Here is a 14,423-nt window from a genome sequence, read left to right as displayed (position 1 = left end):
AGATCATTTGTGACTACACAATAATAAATAGTGATCAAATGATGCTCATTTGTGGACAAGGAAGGTATAATGAGCGCATAAAATGCAAATATATGGGTTTAATATCATCCCCAAGAACGGACGTCAAATGGAGCGCACACTTGCCAGACAATGCAGTTCACGACTGCCTCTAGTCTACCAAGGTGCGCTCGATTTACATGCCTGTGTACAAAACAATCGTGTTATTGCTATTTTTTGCGCACATTTGATCCATATTGTATATCGTGGCCACAATTTAGTATTTCGTAGCCTGGTGGGCCCAAATGAAAGCTGTCTGCAATCCCCGCTTTGTGTCTTCTTTACTAGTTCGGCCAGTCTGCTCCCTGCTGCAGTGTGGAAGTAACGCCGGCGTTTTCTTCTACGCCAACTGCGTAGGCAGCTTGAAGCACCACTCTTGCCACTTGGCAAATAGTGCGTAAGCGGCGTTGGGGAATGAGCGCCCCTTCCTCCCGCATACACGCGGAAGTTTCTTTCTCTTTTTCTTTTTTTTTTTTTCTTTTTCGTACCGAGTGGAGAGGAGCTGCACACGGCACTCGAGTGAGGTAACGACCCGAATAAGGCATTTACTCTTCATTCACTCCCACAACATGGACACGAGCGCATAGCTCTGCTCCCAAAGCAAAATTCGCCACCTGTTGCAAACGTTTGCACGATGTCGTTTGGTTGGATTTTTCTCATCTCATTTCCTGCGTGCTCATCTGCTAGCTCTTGTTGCCTTGCTTTTTACGAGCGACTTTAGCAGCTGCTTGTCGCCAACCCCTGCAAATAAAGAGGCTGCTCTGAGTCATTTCCTCTTTTTATTGTGCCGTTGCTGCTATTTTCTCTTTTTGCCTTAATCGTGCGGCAGATTTAATAATCGCGATTTTGACGGAGGCTTCGAGCGTCTTAATCCTCGCCACGTGCAGCGAACCGAGCGAACGCTTAGCGAGCATCTCGTTTGATGTTTGCTTTATTTGAACATTCAGACGGGTAGTGATGATTTATTTACGGAGAAAGACAGCCAGTAGCGTATCTTGCTTTTTCATTGGCGTGCCGCATCGACTAAGCCCTGCTGGCTGCCGCTCCGCCGCCGCCGCCTTCGGTCTATTTCGGGGCCGCTGCAGTGAGCGTTGCACTTAAACCGCAATTGCTGTAAGTGGCCAATTCACCAAGTTAATGTGACTACTTAAAACGACTCGACACACACAAAGCTATCGGAAAAGCCCCGAAGATGCCTTTTCCCTTAATACAGTATATTTAAGTCATTCACTGCTAAGCATTTTCCGGTTTGTTTCCAGCTTTTTCCATTTCTTAGAAAAATAGAAGAGCACAGGTTGCCCCCTAAGTTTCCATACTTGGATTGTGACACTTTCAAAATAACATATAATTCCAAATCTTTAAAAATGCTCGTGTGGTTGCAATTGAACGGAATAGAAAATGTGGAACGTATTGAAATGTTTCCAAAAGGCCAGGCTAATGTGAGTCCAAAACAAAAAGGCCTTCCTCAAAGTTTTGGGCATCAACATGGTCCGAAGCTCTACGCTTTCCTTGTAGAACAGGAAAGCTGCTAAAAAGGTCATTGGGTTTTTGCCGAATTCCGTGACTGCGCTGCCGGAGCTTAGAAAAGCAAATATATAACCGAATGAAATCCGAGAAAGCAAGACCGGTTAGCCTACGTCCAATAGTGATTTTCAAAAAGTAATTCAATGTTTAAATTCACGGTAATACGTTAAGCAACACAGTTAAGTCTTGCTTTTTGTTTCCATTAGGTGAAATGAACATTATCTCATGTTTGTGCCAGTCTGAGATTTAAGGATCAGAATGCAATGCATCTTAAGTAGCATAAAGTAATCCCCGCATATTTGCTGTTCTCATGGCAGCGAATTACATTTTATATTCCGTGAAAGACTAGCCGACTTAAATTCTGTAAGGTCCTGAGAGGACACACGGCCTACCAGCCTGCCAATATTCTCTTTGCAGTCATTAAGAAAGCATCTTAGGTTAATTGGTGCTAAGCGAGTACATACATGACTCCCATGTCACTCGCCAGGCCGCACATCTTGTCATTTTGTTGCCAAACAAACACTGCAAGATAAAATCGAATAATAATCCAATGTAGAAATGTTTGCCGGTTGTTCCTAGCCCAACTGGAAAGTACTTCGCAATGAATGCATTGTGACAAACTGTCATGTTGACTCGCCATCTTTCTGTACATATAGTTGCTCTCCACTGACAGCCTGCAGGTGAGGGAAATAAGACACAAATAGTTCACAAAGTAAGAAAAATTCACCTGACCATGTGCTCGCAATGCATTCATTCATCCATCCATTTTCTGAAGTGAATGCATGCATATGGTGTTGGCCATGAAGTTGCCTTCTATTTTGCTGCCTTACCTGAGTGAAGGTCAGATCGCTTGTGCTATCTGGTAAACATGGAGCAGGTTGCCGCGGTGGTGGCATTTCACACAGTGTCCACAATCTGCTCCATGATTGCACCACGTAAGAGTGAGGATTCTTTCATTCCCTCTCCGTCCACCAATTTCTGGACAAAAGGCTGGAATATCATGAGCTGAGCTGAATTAGTCAACAAGTCGACTTCACTTCCACGTCGACGTAAACGCTGAAAGTCAACTCACAATTTTTACGTCTTTATGAGGTTATTCTCATGTGAACATTCTAGGACCTTCCACATGCATTACAAATGGAGCTACCTGACACACACACACACACATACACACATGCGTGCACATACACACCCACCCACCCACACCCACACACACCGTGGCTCCCTACAAATGAGTTGAGCCTCTGGACTTGAAAGCATTTTGTGGTCTTAGCTTGGGTTCAAACGTTTGGTTGCGGCTTTTTGACAAGCGGTAAGGACTTAGTTTTCTGTTGTTGAACACATTCCGTTGTAGTTGCTCTTGGGATTTAGTTTGTTTTTAGCAAGTACCTGCCTGTCGCTCTTAAATTCTGTTCCAATCACGAACTTTCAAAACAATGCTGGAAAAAATATGCTTTCTAAATTTCCCATTGTCTGTCTTTTTTTCCTGATTCCGTTTTTCTCTCATTTAAGAATTTGACAAACTGCTAAGATATATAAAACCAAAAGTACTTTTTGTTTGTATTTTTGTGCCTTTATTTTCTTTTTTTGTCAGCTGTACTAATCAAATTGATATAAGTCACTCTTGTAAGCGTGTCGACATGGGTTTGACTTTTTGAACTGAGATAGCAAAATAAATTAGTATTATTATAAATAAAAAGTATCGTGACTCGAGGCACCTGCCAACCACAACCCGGCTGCCTTCCAACATTTCTGCCCGCTCGCTGGCTCTCTCTCTCTCTCTCTCGTCACACGACATTCGGCGTTTGCATTTTCCTGCAGTCCCACGCTTGCAACTGACACGAGAAGCAACTGAATTGGTCATGTGAGAATCCGATGGAGCAGCTTAAGGTTTCAACAACAGCCCCCCCCCCCCCCCCCCCCCCCCATAACTGCGATCCTGCTCTCATCGGTGACCCGGAAAGAACGGCCACATGCAAACGCTTTCTTTCACTTGACTACATTTTAGCACGTCTATAAACAAGAGCAACAACAAAACGCTGCTGGATTTGATTTGATTTGATATAAGGCAAAAGTTGAATTTTCTTTTCTTTTCAGAGTGCCGTTTTGAGAAGAGCCCCCTAAAACAGCAGCATCACAAGTGGAGGTCCCACACGGAAGAAAGAATATTCACGTGAGTTGCCAAAGTGTCATTGTTAGCTGGAGTTGGACGTTGGGCATGAAATTGTGGACTCTGAAAAGTTTCTTGAAATTGTTGTGAACTGCTTTGTATTCACTGGTCACAAATTCAGCTGCATTTGCATTTTTTATTGAGTGATTTCCCCCCCCCCCCCCCCTCAGAATAGGAACTGATTGCATATTTGCAGTTCACAAATGGAAATGCTTTGAAAGAAATCACTTTTTTGGGTCTACCCCCCAACCCCCCCTCGCTGAAGCCTTGTAATCAAGGAAAGACAGTAGGCCTCTGTGTCTAGTGAGAGGGTGTGATTTGCTTTTGCCCTCCCCTATCAGCAGCCAGGTTCATAGGTCACCGCCGCCTTGTTTATAAACAGTGTGGACAAGCATGAAGTAGGCTCGTCGCCACACTTAATGCGGAACCTTCAGTCAGAGTGCCATCGTTGGTAATTTCACACCTTTCATCCAGCCGCCCGAGGAGGTAAGTCGCTCGCTCGCTCGCTCCCTCGCCCGCCCGCCCGCCCGCTCGCTCGCCTTGCATTTCCTTCGTACGGCAGTCAAGTCACACCTCGAGACTCAACTTGACTACGTTTGACACTCTTCTCTACTCTTCTCTTCTCTTCTCTTCTAGCAAGTGGGCCACTTTGTAGCGCGCAGAATAAAATTTGCCATCCTCTATTTTTCCACTCATGTTATGAATTGCCAGACCGCACGTTCATTTATTGTTTTACGACTTGCGTGGGAGGAGAAGACAACAGTCAGGAGCTGATAAACTCCGTCTGCCGGTTCATCTGGTATCTGAAGCAGACCCCCCGCCCCTCCCCACTCCTCCCCTCCTCGTAAATGAGTCCTCAAATGGTATTCCGCAACCAAGTGTGGCGATCAAAGCGTCTTTTATCGGAGAGTTGCGCGCCCCGACCAAAAAGTTTCTTTGCAATATGATCATCCTACGGTCAGAATTTGCGCCTTTTGCTAATTGTCAACTATTAACCCGACTAAGATTGTGTTTTAAGTGCGTGGCCGGCAGCAAGGCTCATCTGACGTTGGATTTAGTCCTCACCCCCCACATGCTGCATTCTTGCCCGACTGCGCTCAGCCTCGGGCTTCACCGAGACCTTATGATGATCATTTGACTCGGATGATATTGTTGCTCGGGGCTCTTTTTGGGGAGAACAAGCAATTTGCTGCTCAATTCTCTCAAGCCTGGATTGTGTTCCACAAGGCTTATCTTGCTTATTAGATGCGTAATTCTCTGAGCAGGATGGCAACAGAGAGTGGATATCTATCGCATTCATATGCGATATTATTGACTTCTTTTTGCACCTTTTGTGTTCTAAACGCAGCATCGCCAGTGCTCCAAATATCCTTTGAGAGCTTTGGAGGTTAGCCGCAGCTGATGTCGACGTCGTCACGGCCGCAATTTTATTCCTTGTGCCGAGTAGCTCAAGGCCCCGTTAACACGGAGCCCATCTAATTCGAGCGCTCAAGCGTATACTTTAGCGACCGCGGTGAGAAGGGGAATAAAAAAATAAAAAAAAAAAGACAGAAGGGAGAAAAGTGAGCACAACACGCTCTGCACTGAGCTAACTTGCTCGGCAACTGAAGCTATGAGCTGCCGGGTAGCTGCGGATCCAAATCGATTTAGAAGAATTGTTGACTATTTATTGCCGGTGATGTAAAAACAAAAAAAATACTGTTGTTTTGCAGGGGAGCAGAGGTCGGGCTAGCACAATGCGAGTCCACGTGCACACCAGATTTTGTTTCCTGTGCGTGCTCACCTTCCTCTACCATCAGTCCAGCCACTGTCATGGCGACGGCCACCGGCAGCAGCAGCACCGCGCTCATCGCCACGCCAACCACACCCACAATGACCTGCAGATTTCCCAGGACCCGTATGTAAGAAGAGCTTCTCCGACGGCGGAGTCGCCGCATCCGTCGGGGGCTTCGTTAGAGGAAGAGCAGCATTTCTACATCCGCCAGTTGTTCCGGCGTTACGGCCAGAAGGACCGGCTGGATTTCCAAGGATTCCAGAGTCTGCTGGTTAGCTTGGGTCTAGGCCAAATCAAAGTGGTGGACGTGGACCACGAGGACCTCGGCCACGACCACGTGGCCCATCTAGACATTCTGGACGTGCAGGAGGGCCTCCACTCGCACGGCGAGGCTCACGACCATGACCACGCGCATCACGATCCCGACACCCAGCGGCCGCACACGGAAGAAGGGACCGCACGGTGCAGCCAGCCCTCCACCACGCCTGCCGGCGCATCTTCGGAGCACGCCCATAAACACCATCATGATCACGATCACAATCACAGCCACGATCACGCACACGACGCGGATCCGAGCCACGATCACGCGCACGACGCGGATCCGAGCCACGATCACGCACACGGCGCGGATCCGAGCCACGATCACGCACACGACGCGGATCCGAGCCACGATCACGCACACGACGCGGATCCGAGCCACGATCATCCCGAAGATGGCGGCCACCGACACTCGGAACACACTCGAGGCGGCACGGATTCGCCTCCCTCCGACCCGAAGCATCCGTCTACCGACCGAACGGATCTGGGGACCTCTCCCGCCCCCGCAGAGGCCAAGACCAAGAGGCCCAAAAAGCCGGGAAGGGTCCGAGGACAACGGGCTCAAAACAAAACCCTCCCATCTGCCACGGGCCTCTCCGATCACAACCACGAGCACAAAAACGGAGTGGATCACGGTCACGGCCATTCTCATAAGGCGAAACGGGAAGCGCCCAGAGGGCCCGACACCGCCACGGTTCCGGGCGCCGTTCTGGCGGGACACGCCGGTGGCCTGGCTCACAAGCATGAGGAGGTAGCGTGCGTGACACAAATGAAAATGTTTTTTTAAACTTGTCGGATGTGTTTCCCAAGCGGGCATTTGCTGGCTTGCCAAAGTTCCGTCGTCTCCCTTTCCTCTCCCAGTGTTTGAACCTGACCCAGCTCCTCTCCTACTACGGGCTGAGTCCCGAGTCCCTCATCTCTCCGGGCCAGTTCACCTACCTGTGCCCCGCCTTGCTGTATCAGATCGACAGCCGCGTGTGCATCCGCCATTACCACCAGATGGACGTGAAAGAGAATGTCAGTTCCGGTAAGAGGCGCGCATCCATCGATCCGCTAAGATCAGTCCAAAGAATTGCAGCTGAAGCGTGGCAGCACTCGAGCTAGCGCAGACAAGATCTCACACACACACACACACACACACACACCCTTTGATTTGGAGTGCACTTAGTCTGAACAGGAAGGCCAGCAGACGTCAAGTCTCATCAAGCACTCCAACGGGTTCAGGTTGTATCAACTTGACCAAACCAGTATTTGAACCTCTCGCCTCTCCAGTCATTGGATCTATTCAAATAATTTCTGGGTACCATTTTAACTTCTCAATTTTGATCATTTGATACTGCACTTTTTGCTCAAGAAAAACAAAATGGATCATCACAACCGGAGATTGTCAGCGTAAGGCCCTGTTACTAATTAAAAAGAGCAGCGCCATAAAGGAGGTTAAGGATCGCCGCGTGATCTCGTCACTCACGTAAACGGCTCATCAAGTTTACCTGCGCTTTTGTCCTTTCCTTGAACCAGAGGATATGATTTTATCTGCTAGTTCTGATTTGGTTATCTGCGTTTGAGGAACTTGGTACTCTAATAGCCTTGAGGGATCATCAAAAAGCTGAAGAAAGACATTGCCACTCAAAGCAGGCCTTTCAAAATGAAAATAGCAATCTGACTGGAGAACAATTTGAAAGAACATGCTTAATTAAGAGCAGTAGCATTTTGGTTTTAAATTGAGTCCCCACAGCAAAAGAGCAACATCGCCACCTAGTGCAGTGGAGCCAGCCAAACCAGACGTTGGGCAATTGGGGCTGCGAATTATAGTTACCTGACAACCGAAATCGTCCCATTTCCGCTAAAGTGAAAAAGGCTAGCTGTCTCCCTCCCCTCGCAGTTGGAATAATCCATTTTCTTTCTTTTTTTCTCTCATTTTCTGCTGTGGTGAGCACTGATGAAAACTCACCAGAGCATCATTTTAAAATCAACACATTTAGTTTTAAAAAAAACATTTCCAACTAATGGAGTGTTTTCCCCCTAAATGTGAATAAATACAAATGTCAACCTTGATTAGAACACAAGCGCCATTCTAAAGATGTATTTAGTGCCTTTTGGTTGCATTTCCTGAGGAATCGCCAACAGCTATTGCGGTTTGGGGAATGCTCTTCATAAATTGCTCTTCTGTGAGCAACGAAAATGACGGCGGTCTTTGGAGTTAATTAGTTACGGGATGCGGAACAATGTTCACCAAGCCGCGCCAGGTGACTTTTGTGGCCAGACTGCAAATGAGAGACGCCTTTTGCTAGCAATCTTTTGTTGATCCCAATTTGAATTGTAAGAAGCAAATGGACGAGGATGAGCACCCTCCCTCTTTTGTTCATGATTAAAAAAAAGCAAGTGTGACCGGAACCTGTATCAAAGAAATGTGCTCCAGGCAGCACTGCGTCGTCACACTCCTATAAATGGAAACGTTAACAAGGAAGACGGCCCCAACGAGTGGAAAAGGGCAGCGACGGCGCCTCGTTAGTGGCGCTACGGCGCCATTCGTCGGTGGGCAACGCCGCGGGGGCTTTCTTCCGTTTACCTCCCGCCGGCATCCGTGGGGGAGATTTGCAGTCGCGCTCCCACAATGCCCGCACCTCGTTTTAGCGCCGTGCCAATTAGGAGCGTGGAAGTGACACCGCGCGGCTCACGGGAGACTCATAATTGGGGAAAGGATGTGGAGCGGCGGGTTGGGCGGCTCTGGTTGCCTCGCTTTACCTCGACACGCGCGCCGGCCGCGTGCGGCCGACGACCCGGAGATGTGCCGGCGGCCTGCCATTCTCGGCTGTCGTGGACGTTTCTGCGTCATTGCTGCATTTTGCCTGCTGTAACTAATAAGAAAGCAGTCAAGTGTAGCTGCTTGCGCACCGAAAACCAAAGCGGGTCCACTTTTAACGACGAGGCGCGCTCTCGGGGGATGATTTGGCTTTTATGGCAAGCGCAGGCAAAAGTTGCACCTTGGGGAAAAGAAAAATGCACATAGATTGTTTGAAGAGGCACACAATGACAGCTCTGAAAATAGTTGGCCACTTGATGCGTTTGAGAATGTTTGATCTGGCCGGGAACTAGCATCAAATCCTTTGGGTACGATCCGATCTCCTTGAGGCAAAACATCACGGTAGCAGATGGCTTCAAAGAGGGCCCAGGCGTCATTATTGGCAAGTGTCTTTCACCAACTTGGACCACTTGGTGTGAATATCGGGCTTTCTCAATGAACTTTGTTTGACCTTTGAAACTTTTCAACGCACATCTGTGTGAGATGTGCGCGCTCCACTTTGGTCCTTTGAGACCGCAAAAAGTCTCCATCGATGCTGGCTTCATGAATGTCCCTTGATGCTGCGCGTTTAAGCTAAGCGCTACTTGAAATGCTGTGGCCAGGTTGAGCCGTGACGAATGGTCCAGATGTCGGCCAGCCCTCCAAATTGTCTTCGCTCGTGGCGTTCCGGCCTGCCAAGAGGCATTTGGGCCCGTTTTCTGAGCAAGAACCTTTGCCAAGGGAAATGTTTTCCTCTGATGTTTCTTAATCCTACAGCTGCTTAATGAGACAGTGACAGCTTGATTGGGTTTCTCTAAAAAGCACTCGAGCTGCATCATCTGCTCACCAACTTGGCCACCTGGGGTCCGTTCCGCAAGGGGAAGCGGCGGCGGCGGCGCCGCTGCTATTTTGCCACTTATTAGTTCTTTCTCCGCTCACTTGAGAGATGTAGCCTTGAATTGAAAAGAGTACGCACGGCTGCGGTATATCATCTCGCAAAGCTTTGTCAAGCTTCAAGGTGGCGGTCCAAAATCACAAAGCGGCCAATGTCAAAGGCGGAACGGTTGCAGAGGACGCCACTCGCGTGTCAATCAAGTCATTTGACATTTTCTGTGCTCAAAGATGAGCATCCAGCCCAGACTTGACTTTTATTTTTCTAATTTTCTCTAACCTCGCTGTCAACATGCTCCTCCGTTGCGCCTTCCGCTCGGGTCAATAAAAGCCCAAAGCAAAGGTGGGCGGTGAAGGATCCGGCTTCGCTTTAGCAAACACGGCGGCGGCGGCGCCGCTCTGACATTGAATTTCATACTCCATTAAGCATTTTGTGACCAAAAAGTCGTCAACTTTTCCCACTTTGGCCTTGCGCTGTTTTGACACTTGAAATGATAGCGTGGCTTTTTATGGCGCCCGCCGCTCGCTCCGCCCGGTGTCCTCCATCAAAGGCGTTGAACGCGCAACAAAAGAAATGACAGCAGATTGCGCTTTGAAACTTTCTCGCTCCTCTTCCGGCTTTTGTCTCCAGTGTGGATTTGGGTGTGGGGCTTCGTGTCCATCACCATCATCAGCCTGCTGTCTCTGCTGGGAGTGGTTCTGGTGCCCATCCTCAACGGGTCCTGCTTCAAGTTCCTGCTCACCTTCCTGGTGGCGCTGGCCGTGGGCACCCTCAGCGGCGACGCTTTGCTTCACCTGCTGCCTCACGTGAGTCAAAAAAAAAAAACACCCGTCTGGAACCGATCCGATCTCAATCCGCTTTTTGCGCCGACAGTCTCGAGGGCAGCACGACCACAGCGACCCCAGCCACGGCGACGATCTGGCCACCGACTTTGACGGCGTGTGGAAGGGCCTGATGGCCTTGGCCGGCATTTACCTCCTCTTCATCTTCGAGCATTGCGTCGGCATGTTTAAGCACTACAAGGATCAAAAGGTAAGAGGCGAGACTCGTAGCGGATGTTCGGACGGCAATGTTTACTTACTGTTTCTTGTGGCAAGGCCGCCAATGAAGACGGCAAGATCGGCAGCAAGTTGTCCGACCACCAATTGAATCGGCGCTCGGATGCCGAATGGATCCACCTGAAGACGATCGGTGACGGTGAGTAGCGCCGGCTCGGGCTTTTGCCATCCGCTGACGCACGCCTTCCGTTCAGAGCCCGACGGCAGCGTCGTCGACGACGGGCGCGACCCGACGACGGCCGAGTCCCCCGGCGAGGTGGCGCCGGCGGGCGACGGGCTGCCGTCGCCCGCCGATGCCAACGGACGCAAGGCCAAGCGGCGCGCTCACGGCCACTCCCACGGCGGCAATTGCCACTCCCATCAGGAGATGAAGGACGCCGGCATCTCCAGCATCGCCTGGATGGTCATCATGGGCGACGGCATGCATAACTTCAGCGACGGGCTGGCCATAGGTACAAAGTCCGCCTCTTGTTTTGCCATTTTGTGCGCTGTCTAACGGCGGGAACATTATTTGCGGTGTGCAGGTGCGGCCTTCAGCGCCAACCTCACGGGAGGCCTCAGTACTTCGGTGGCTGTTTTCTGCCACGAACTACCTCACGAACTGGGTAAGTGGAGAATTTGAGTGGCTCAGTGACGGCGTGTCTTGGTTGGCATTGGCCCCCTGAGGGTCTTTGTTTTTCTAAAGTGCTGCCTTTTTTAAAACCCATCCATCTTTTCAATTCCTGTGGCACTTGTCGGAAATCAGAGTTTGCATTCTGAAGAGCTTCTTGGGAACGCCATGAAAGTGTTTTAGCCGCATGAATCCAGATGTTGAATGCCGCCTCGAGCTTATTTTGGTTGGTTGGCCTCGCCTTTGCGAAAGAACCCGGCGGGACGCCCGCACGCTCGCGGCGCCGGCCTTTTGACAAGCGCTCCCGTTCAACAACAAAAAGGGCGTGGCTGAGGAGCAGGCAAAAGACCCCCGTCGCCAGCTGAAGCTCATTCGCGGCAGGGGCCACTGCGGAGAAGTCGGGCGGTTCAAAGTGCGTTTTGACTGACGGCTGATGGCAGAGGCTCATTTCTGCATGCTGCTAATTAGCCAGGAAGAGCCACTTGTCGCACGCGGGGAGGCAAATGGAGGGCGCCGCCGCCTCCTCGCTACTCCTCTCACCAGCGCGGCGCCCCCTTTCAAATTTCCGCTGAGAAGCATAGAAAAAAACAGAAAACCTCCCAATCCTTTTGAAGTGGTGTCTTTCGGGTCGGAGCCGTGGGTTTTTGCCTTCAAGCTGCGCTCGTGTGTTCAGGCGACTTTGCGGTGCTGCTGAAAGCGGGCATGTCGGTGAAGCAGGCCATCGTCTACAACCTGCTGTCGGCCCTCATGGCCTACGTGGGCATGGTGATCGGCGCCACCGTGGGCCAGTACACGCACAACGTCACCAGCTGGATCTTCGCCGTCACCGCCGGCATGTTCCTCTACGTGGCTCTGGTGGACATGGTGAGCGAGCGAGCGAGCAGCGTCCGCCGTCGGGCTTGTCTCGTGTCCGGGTTCCGCTCACTCCCGCCCGCTTCCTTTCTTGGCAGCTACCGGAGTTGCTCCACGGCGACAGCGAGGAGCACAAGCGCTGCCAGCTGGGCCACTTTATCCTGCAGAACTTGGGCCTGCTGACCGGGTTCGCCATCATGCTGCTCATTGCCATCTTCGAGAACCGCATCGTCTTCCACTTTGACTTTTGAAGGTGGCTTTTCGGTGTTGACAATCGCGGTGTCGCATTCTTGACCTCATTTATAATGTTTACGCCCCCCCCACCCCATCCATCCATGCGCCACTCGTCGAAGCGTGACTCCCTGAAAGCACAAGCGAGCCGAACCGAGCTGAGCCGTTTCGCTCCTCTCCAACTTGTTTTGTTTGCAAAGGATGCTTCCTTCCTTCCTTCCTCCCTCCCTCCCTCCAACCTCCCCACTTGCTCACTAGCGCACCCTGAAATGTGAAATGAAGCAACTGTGGACTTGATGGCAAAAATTGTCTTTACAATTTGCAATTGTCCATTTGTGTTGGCTCAATTGCGCAACACGCTGCCCAACTTAAGCGCGTGCCAACGGTCGCGTCAAGAAAATAAATGCTGTTGATGTTTGCATGAGCTGAGACCTCGAGAAACGTTTAGCAGATATTCAGTCTCATTTGTAGTTCTTTTTTTTTTCTTTTTTCACTTCATTGCAGTGTTGATTTTAGTTTCCACCGAGTGGAATTTAGTGTAGTTTCATATTAACGTGTAGTGTTAACAATGTGTAAGCTGCCAATGACGCTGTGAAGTGGAGATTTAAGATCTCCTTTGAATTTGCGAAATAATAAAAGTTTTTTTTTTTTTCCTAAATTCAATCATTGCTATCTGGTGAAACTGTTAGTGATTCTTGGGTGTCCAATCTTGACATGACCCCAAAGGTCATCTCCTCCCTTTCCATCGACATTCCACTGCTGCTCTGCTGCTGATGAGCGAGGCCGCATTGCCTAATTTGTGCCGCTTTTGCGTGAGCGCGACCACTTGAACCTGTCACCGTGTGACATCTTTGACTTTTTTGTCGTCACTCCTGCGGATCAGATGATCCTGACCGTCGCATGACCGGCAACTCGTGCGTGCTTTTGTGTGTTGACTTTGAAACAAAATGGATTGGAGCTGCACAAGTTCCAATCTAGACCAACTTCAATTGGCTTTATAGCTAAATTCAAAGAGAAAAAAAAATTGATGATTCAAGAAATACAATCAAGTTGTGCCTGAAATGTTCCGTATTGACGTTAATAATGAGGAGGAGGGTTTCAAAGACATGTTTGTAATGTCCGTTTCCATGCTGTCAAATTTGTTGTCTTCACGGTGTCTACTGTATTGGGTCGGGTCGGGCCAGGTCAGCTGTCTTGTAGTTTGAATGTTGAACTTTTCAGTTTCGTCGAGAAAGCCGAGCAAGCGCACGATGAATAGCTTGTAAAATGAAGGTCAGCAATTTGGTTTGCTATGTTGTATGTCCATATGCTGTCCTAACAAATGGGCAACATTAAAAGGATTTCTCATCAAGATTTTGTTCCTTAATGGTTCCAGTGTGTGCCGGAGTCCGACAAACGTAGCTACAGTGATTGATATGTTTGTCAAAAATAGCCAGAAGGTCAAAATGTTAAAGACGACATGACATTATTTGTTGAACTGACATTCATTCGTCATCATTTTTTTTTTTTTAAAGATTTCACATTAGTCTTTTCAAATGCTCAGAACAACTTTCGTGAGTTCCCTGCTCATATTCACAAAAACAAACTTTGCAAATTTGAACGAGTCAGACTTGTATACCGAATAGAGTTTGTCTCTTTTGCGAGAAATCAATAGAATGCGTGATCATGGAAAGAAGAGTGAAGCCGTTTTGTTCAGGCGCTGAGCTGACAGAGGAGCGCCACCCCTCGTCGGATCCAGTGGTCGGCGTCCACGTCCGAGTTGAGCGTCATGGCGATGACGTAGTTGGTGGAGTGGCCGGTGGTGGACAGCGTGCCCCGTCGCTCGCTGGTCTTGTAGACGGGTGATAAGTAGCACATGCGTTCGGGAATTTCCAGGCGCTTGATGGGCTTCAGCCACATCTGAGTCGCGAGGGAAACAACGAGAGGCACAAGTGGACGTGTCAAGCCCAAACACTTGGGCCCAAATTGAAACATGAAACGAGAACGGCGGCGAGGTGTCCGTCCCTTGAGGCGAAAGCAAAAGATCAAGTGGGCCACTCGCAACAACGACGTCACGAAAAAGCCCAAAAACAAGCGTAACCAAAAAAAAACAAGCGAGGCCTCCTCATTTGCATTTCAAAGCGGCCTCTGTTGTTTGCCGCTCCCCGTGAATAAT

The 14,423-nt window shown here is 49.5% G+C and overlaps 2 protein-coding genes across 5 annotated transcripts in view; one reads left to right on the top strand and one right to left on the bottom strand.

The window, feature by feature from the left end:
• slc39a10 (solute carrier family 39 member 10) overlaps positions 1-13,619 on the top strand; it is a 48,532-nt gene extending 34,913 nt beyond the window's left edge. The window contains exons 1-11 of one of the 4 annotated variants that reach the window (XM_049727627.2): positions 444-581; positions 3,679-3,754; positions 5,464-6,594; positions 6,705-6,870; positions 10,148-10,323; positions 10,391-10,549; positions 10,615-10,714; positions 10,770-11,027; positions 11,100-11,180; positions 11,859-12,049; positions 12,136-13,619. In XM_049727627.2, coding sequence (XP_049583584.1) covers positions 5,488-6,594; positions 6,705-6,870; positions 10,148-10,323; positions 10,391-10,549; positions 10,615-10,714; positions 10,770-11,027; positions 11,100-11,180; positions 11,859-12,049; positions 12,136-12,288 — 2,391 coding nt within the window. In that variant the 5' untranslated portion in view covers positions 444-581; positions 3,679-3,754; positions 5,464-5,487 and the 3' untranslated portion in view covers positions 12,289-13,619. Of the gene's footprint in view, positions 1-443; positions 582-2,789; positions 2,894-3,678; positions 3,755-3,775; positions 4,238-5,463; positions 6,595-6,704; positions 6,871-10,147; positions 10,324-10,390; positions 10,550-10,614; positions 10,715-10,769; positions 11,028-11,099; positions 11,181-11,858; positions 12,050-12,135 lie in introns of those variants that run through there. The other 3 variants (XM_049727628.2, XM_049727629.2, XM_049727630.2) reach the window with 3 other exon arrangements.
• dnah7 (dynein, axonemal, heavy chain 7) overlaps positions 13,365-14,423 on the bottom strand; it is a 28,629-nt gene continuing 27,570 nt past the window's right edge. The window contains exon 66 of the mRNA XM_049727633.2: positions 13,365-14,167. Coding sequence (XP_049583590.1) covers positions 13,961-14,167 — 207 coding nt within the window. The 3' untranslated portion in view covers positions 13,365-13,960. The remainder of the gene's footprint in view (positions 14,168-14,423) is intronic.

Source organism: Syngnathus scovelli, chromosome 8 (assembly GCF_024217435.2).
Source record: "Syngnathus scovelli strain Florida chromosome 8, RoL_Ssco_1.2, whole genome shotgun sequence".
In the NCBI taxonomy this organism is placed as follows: Eukaryota; Metazoa; Chordata; class Actinopteri; order Syngnathiformes; family Syngnathidae; genus Syngnathus; species Syngnathus scovelli.
This window is presented reverse-complemented; position numbering and strand designations above follow the sequence as displayed.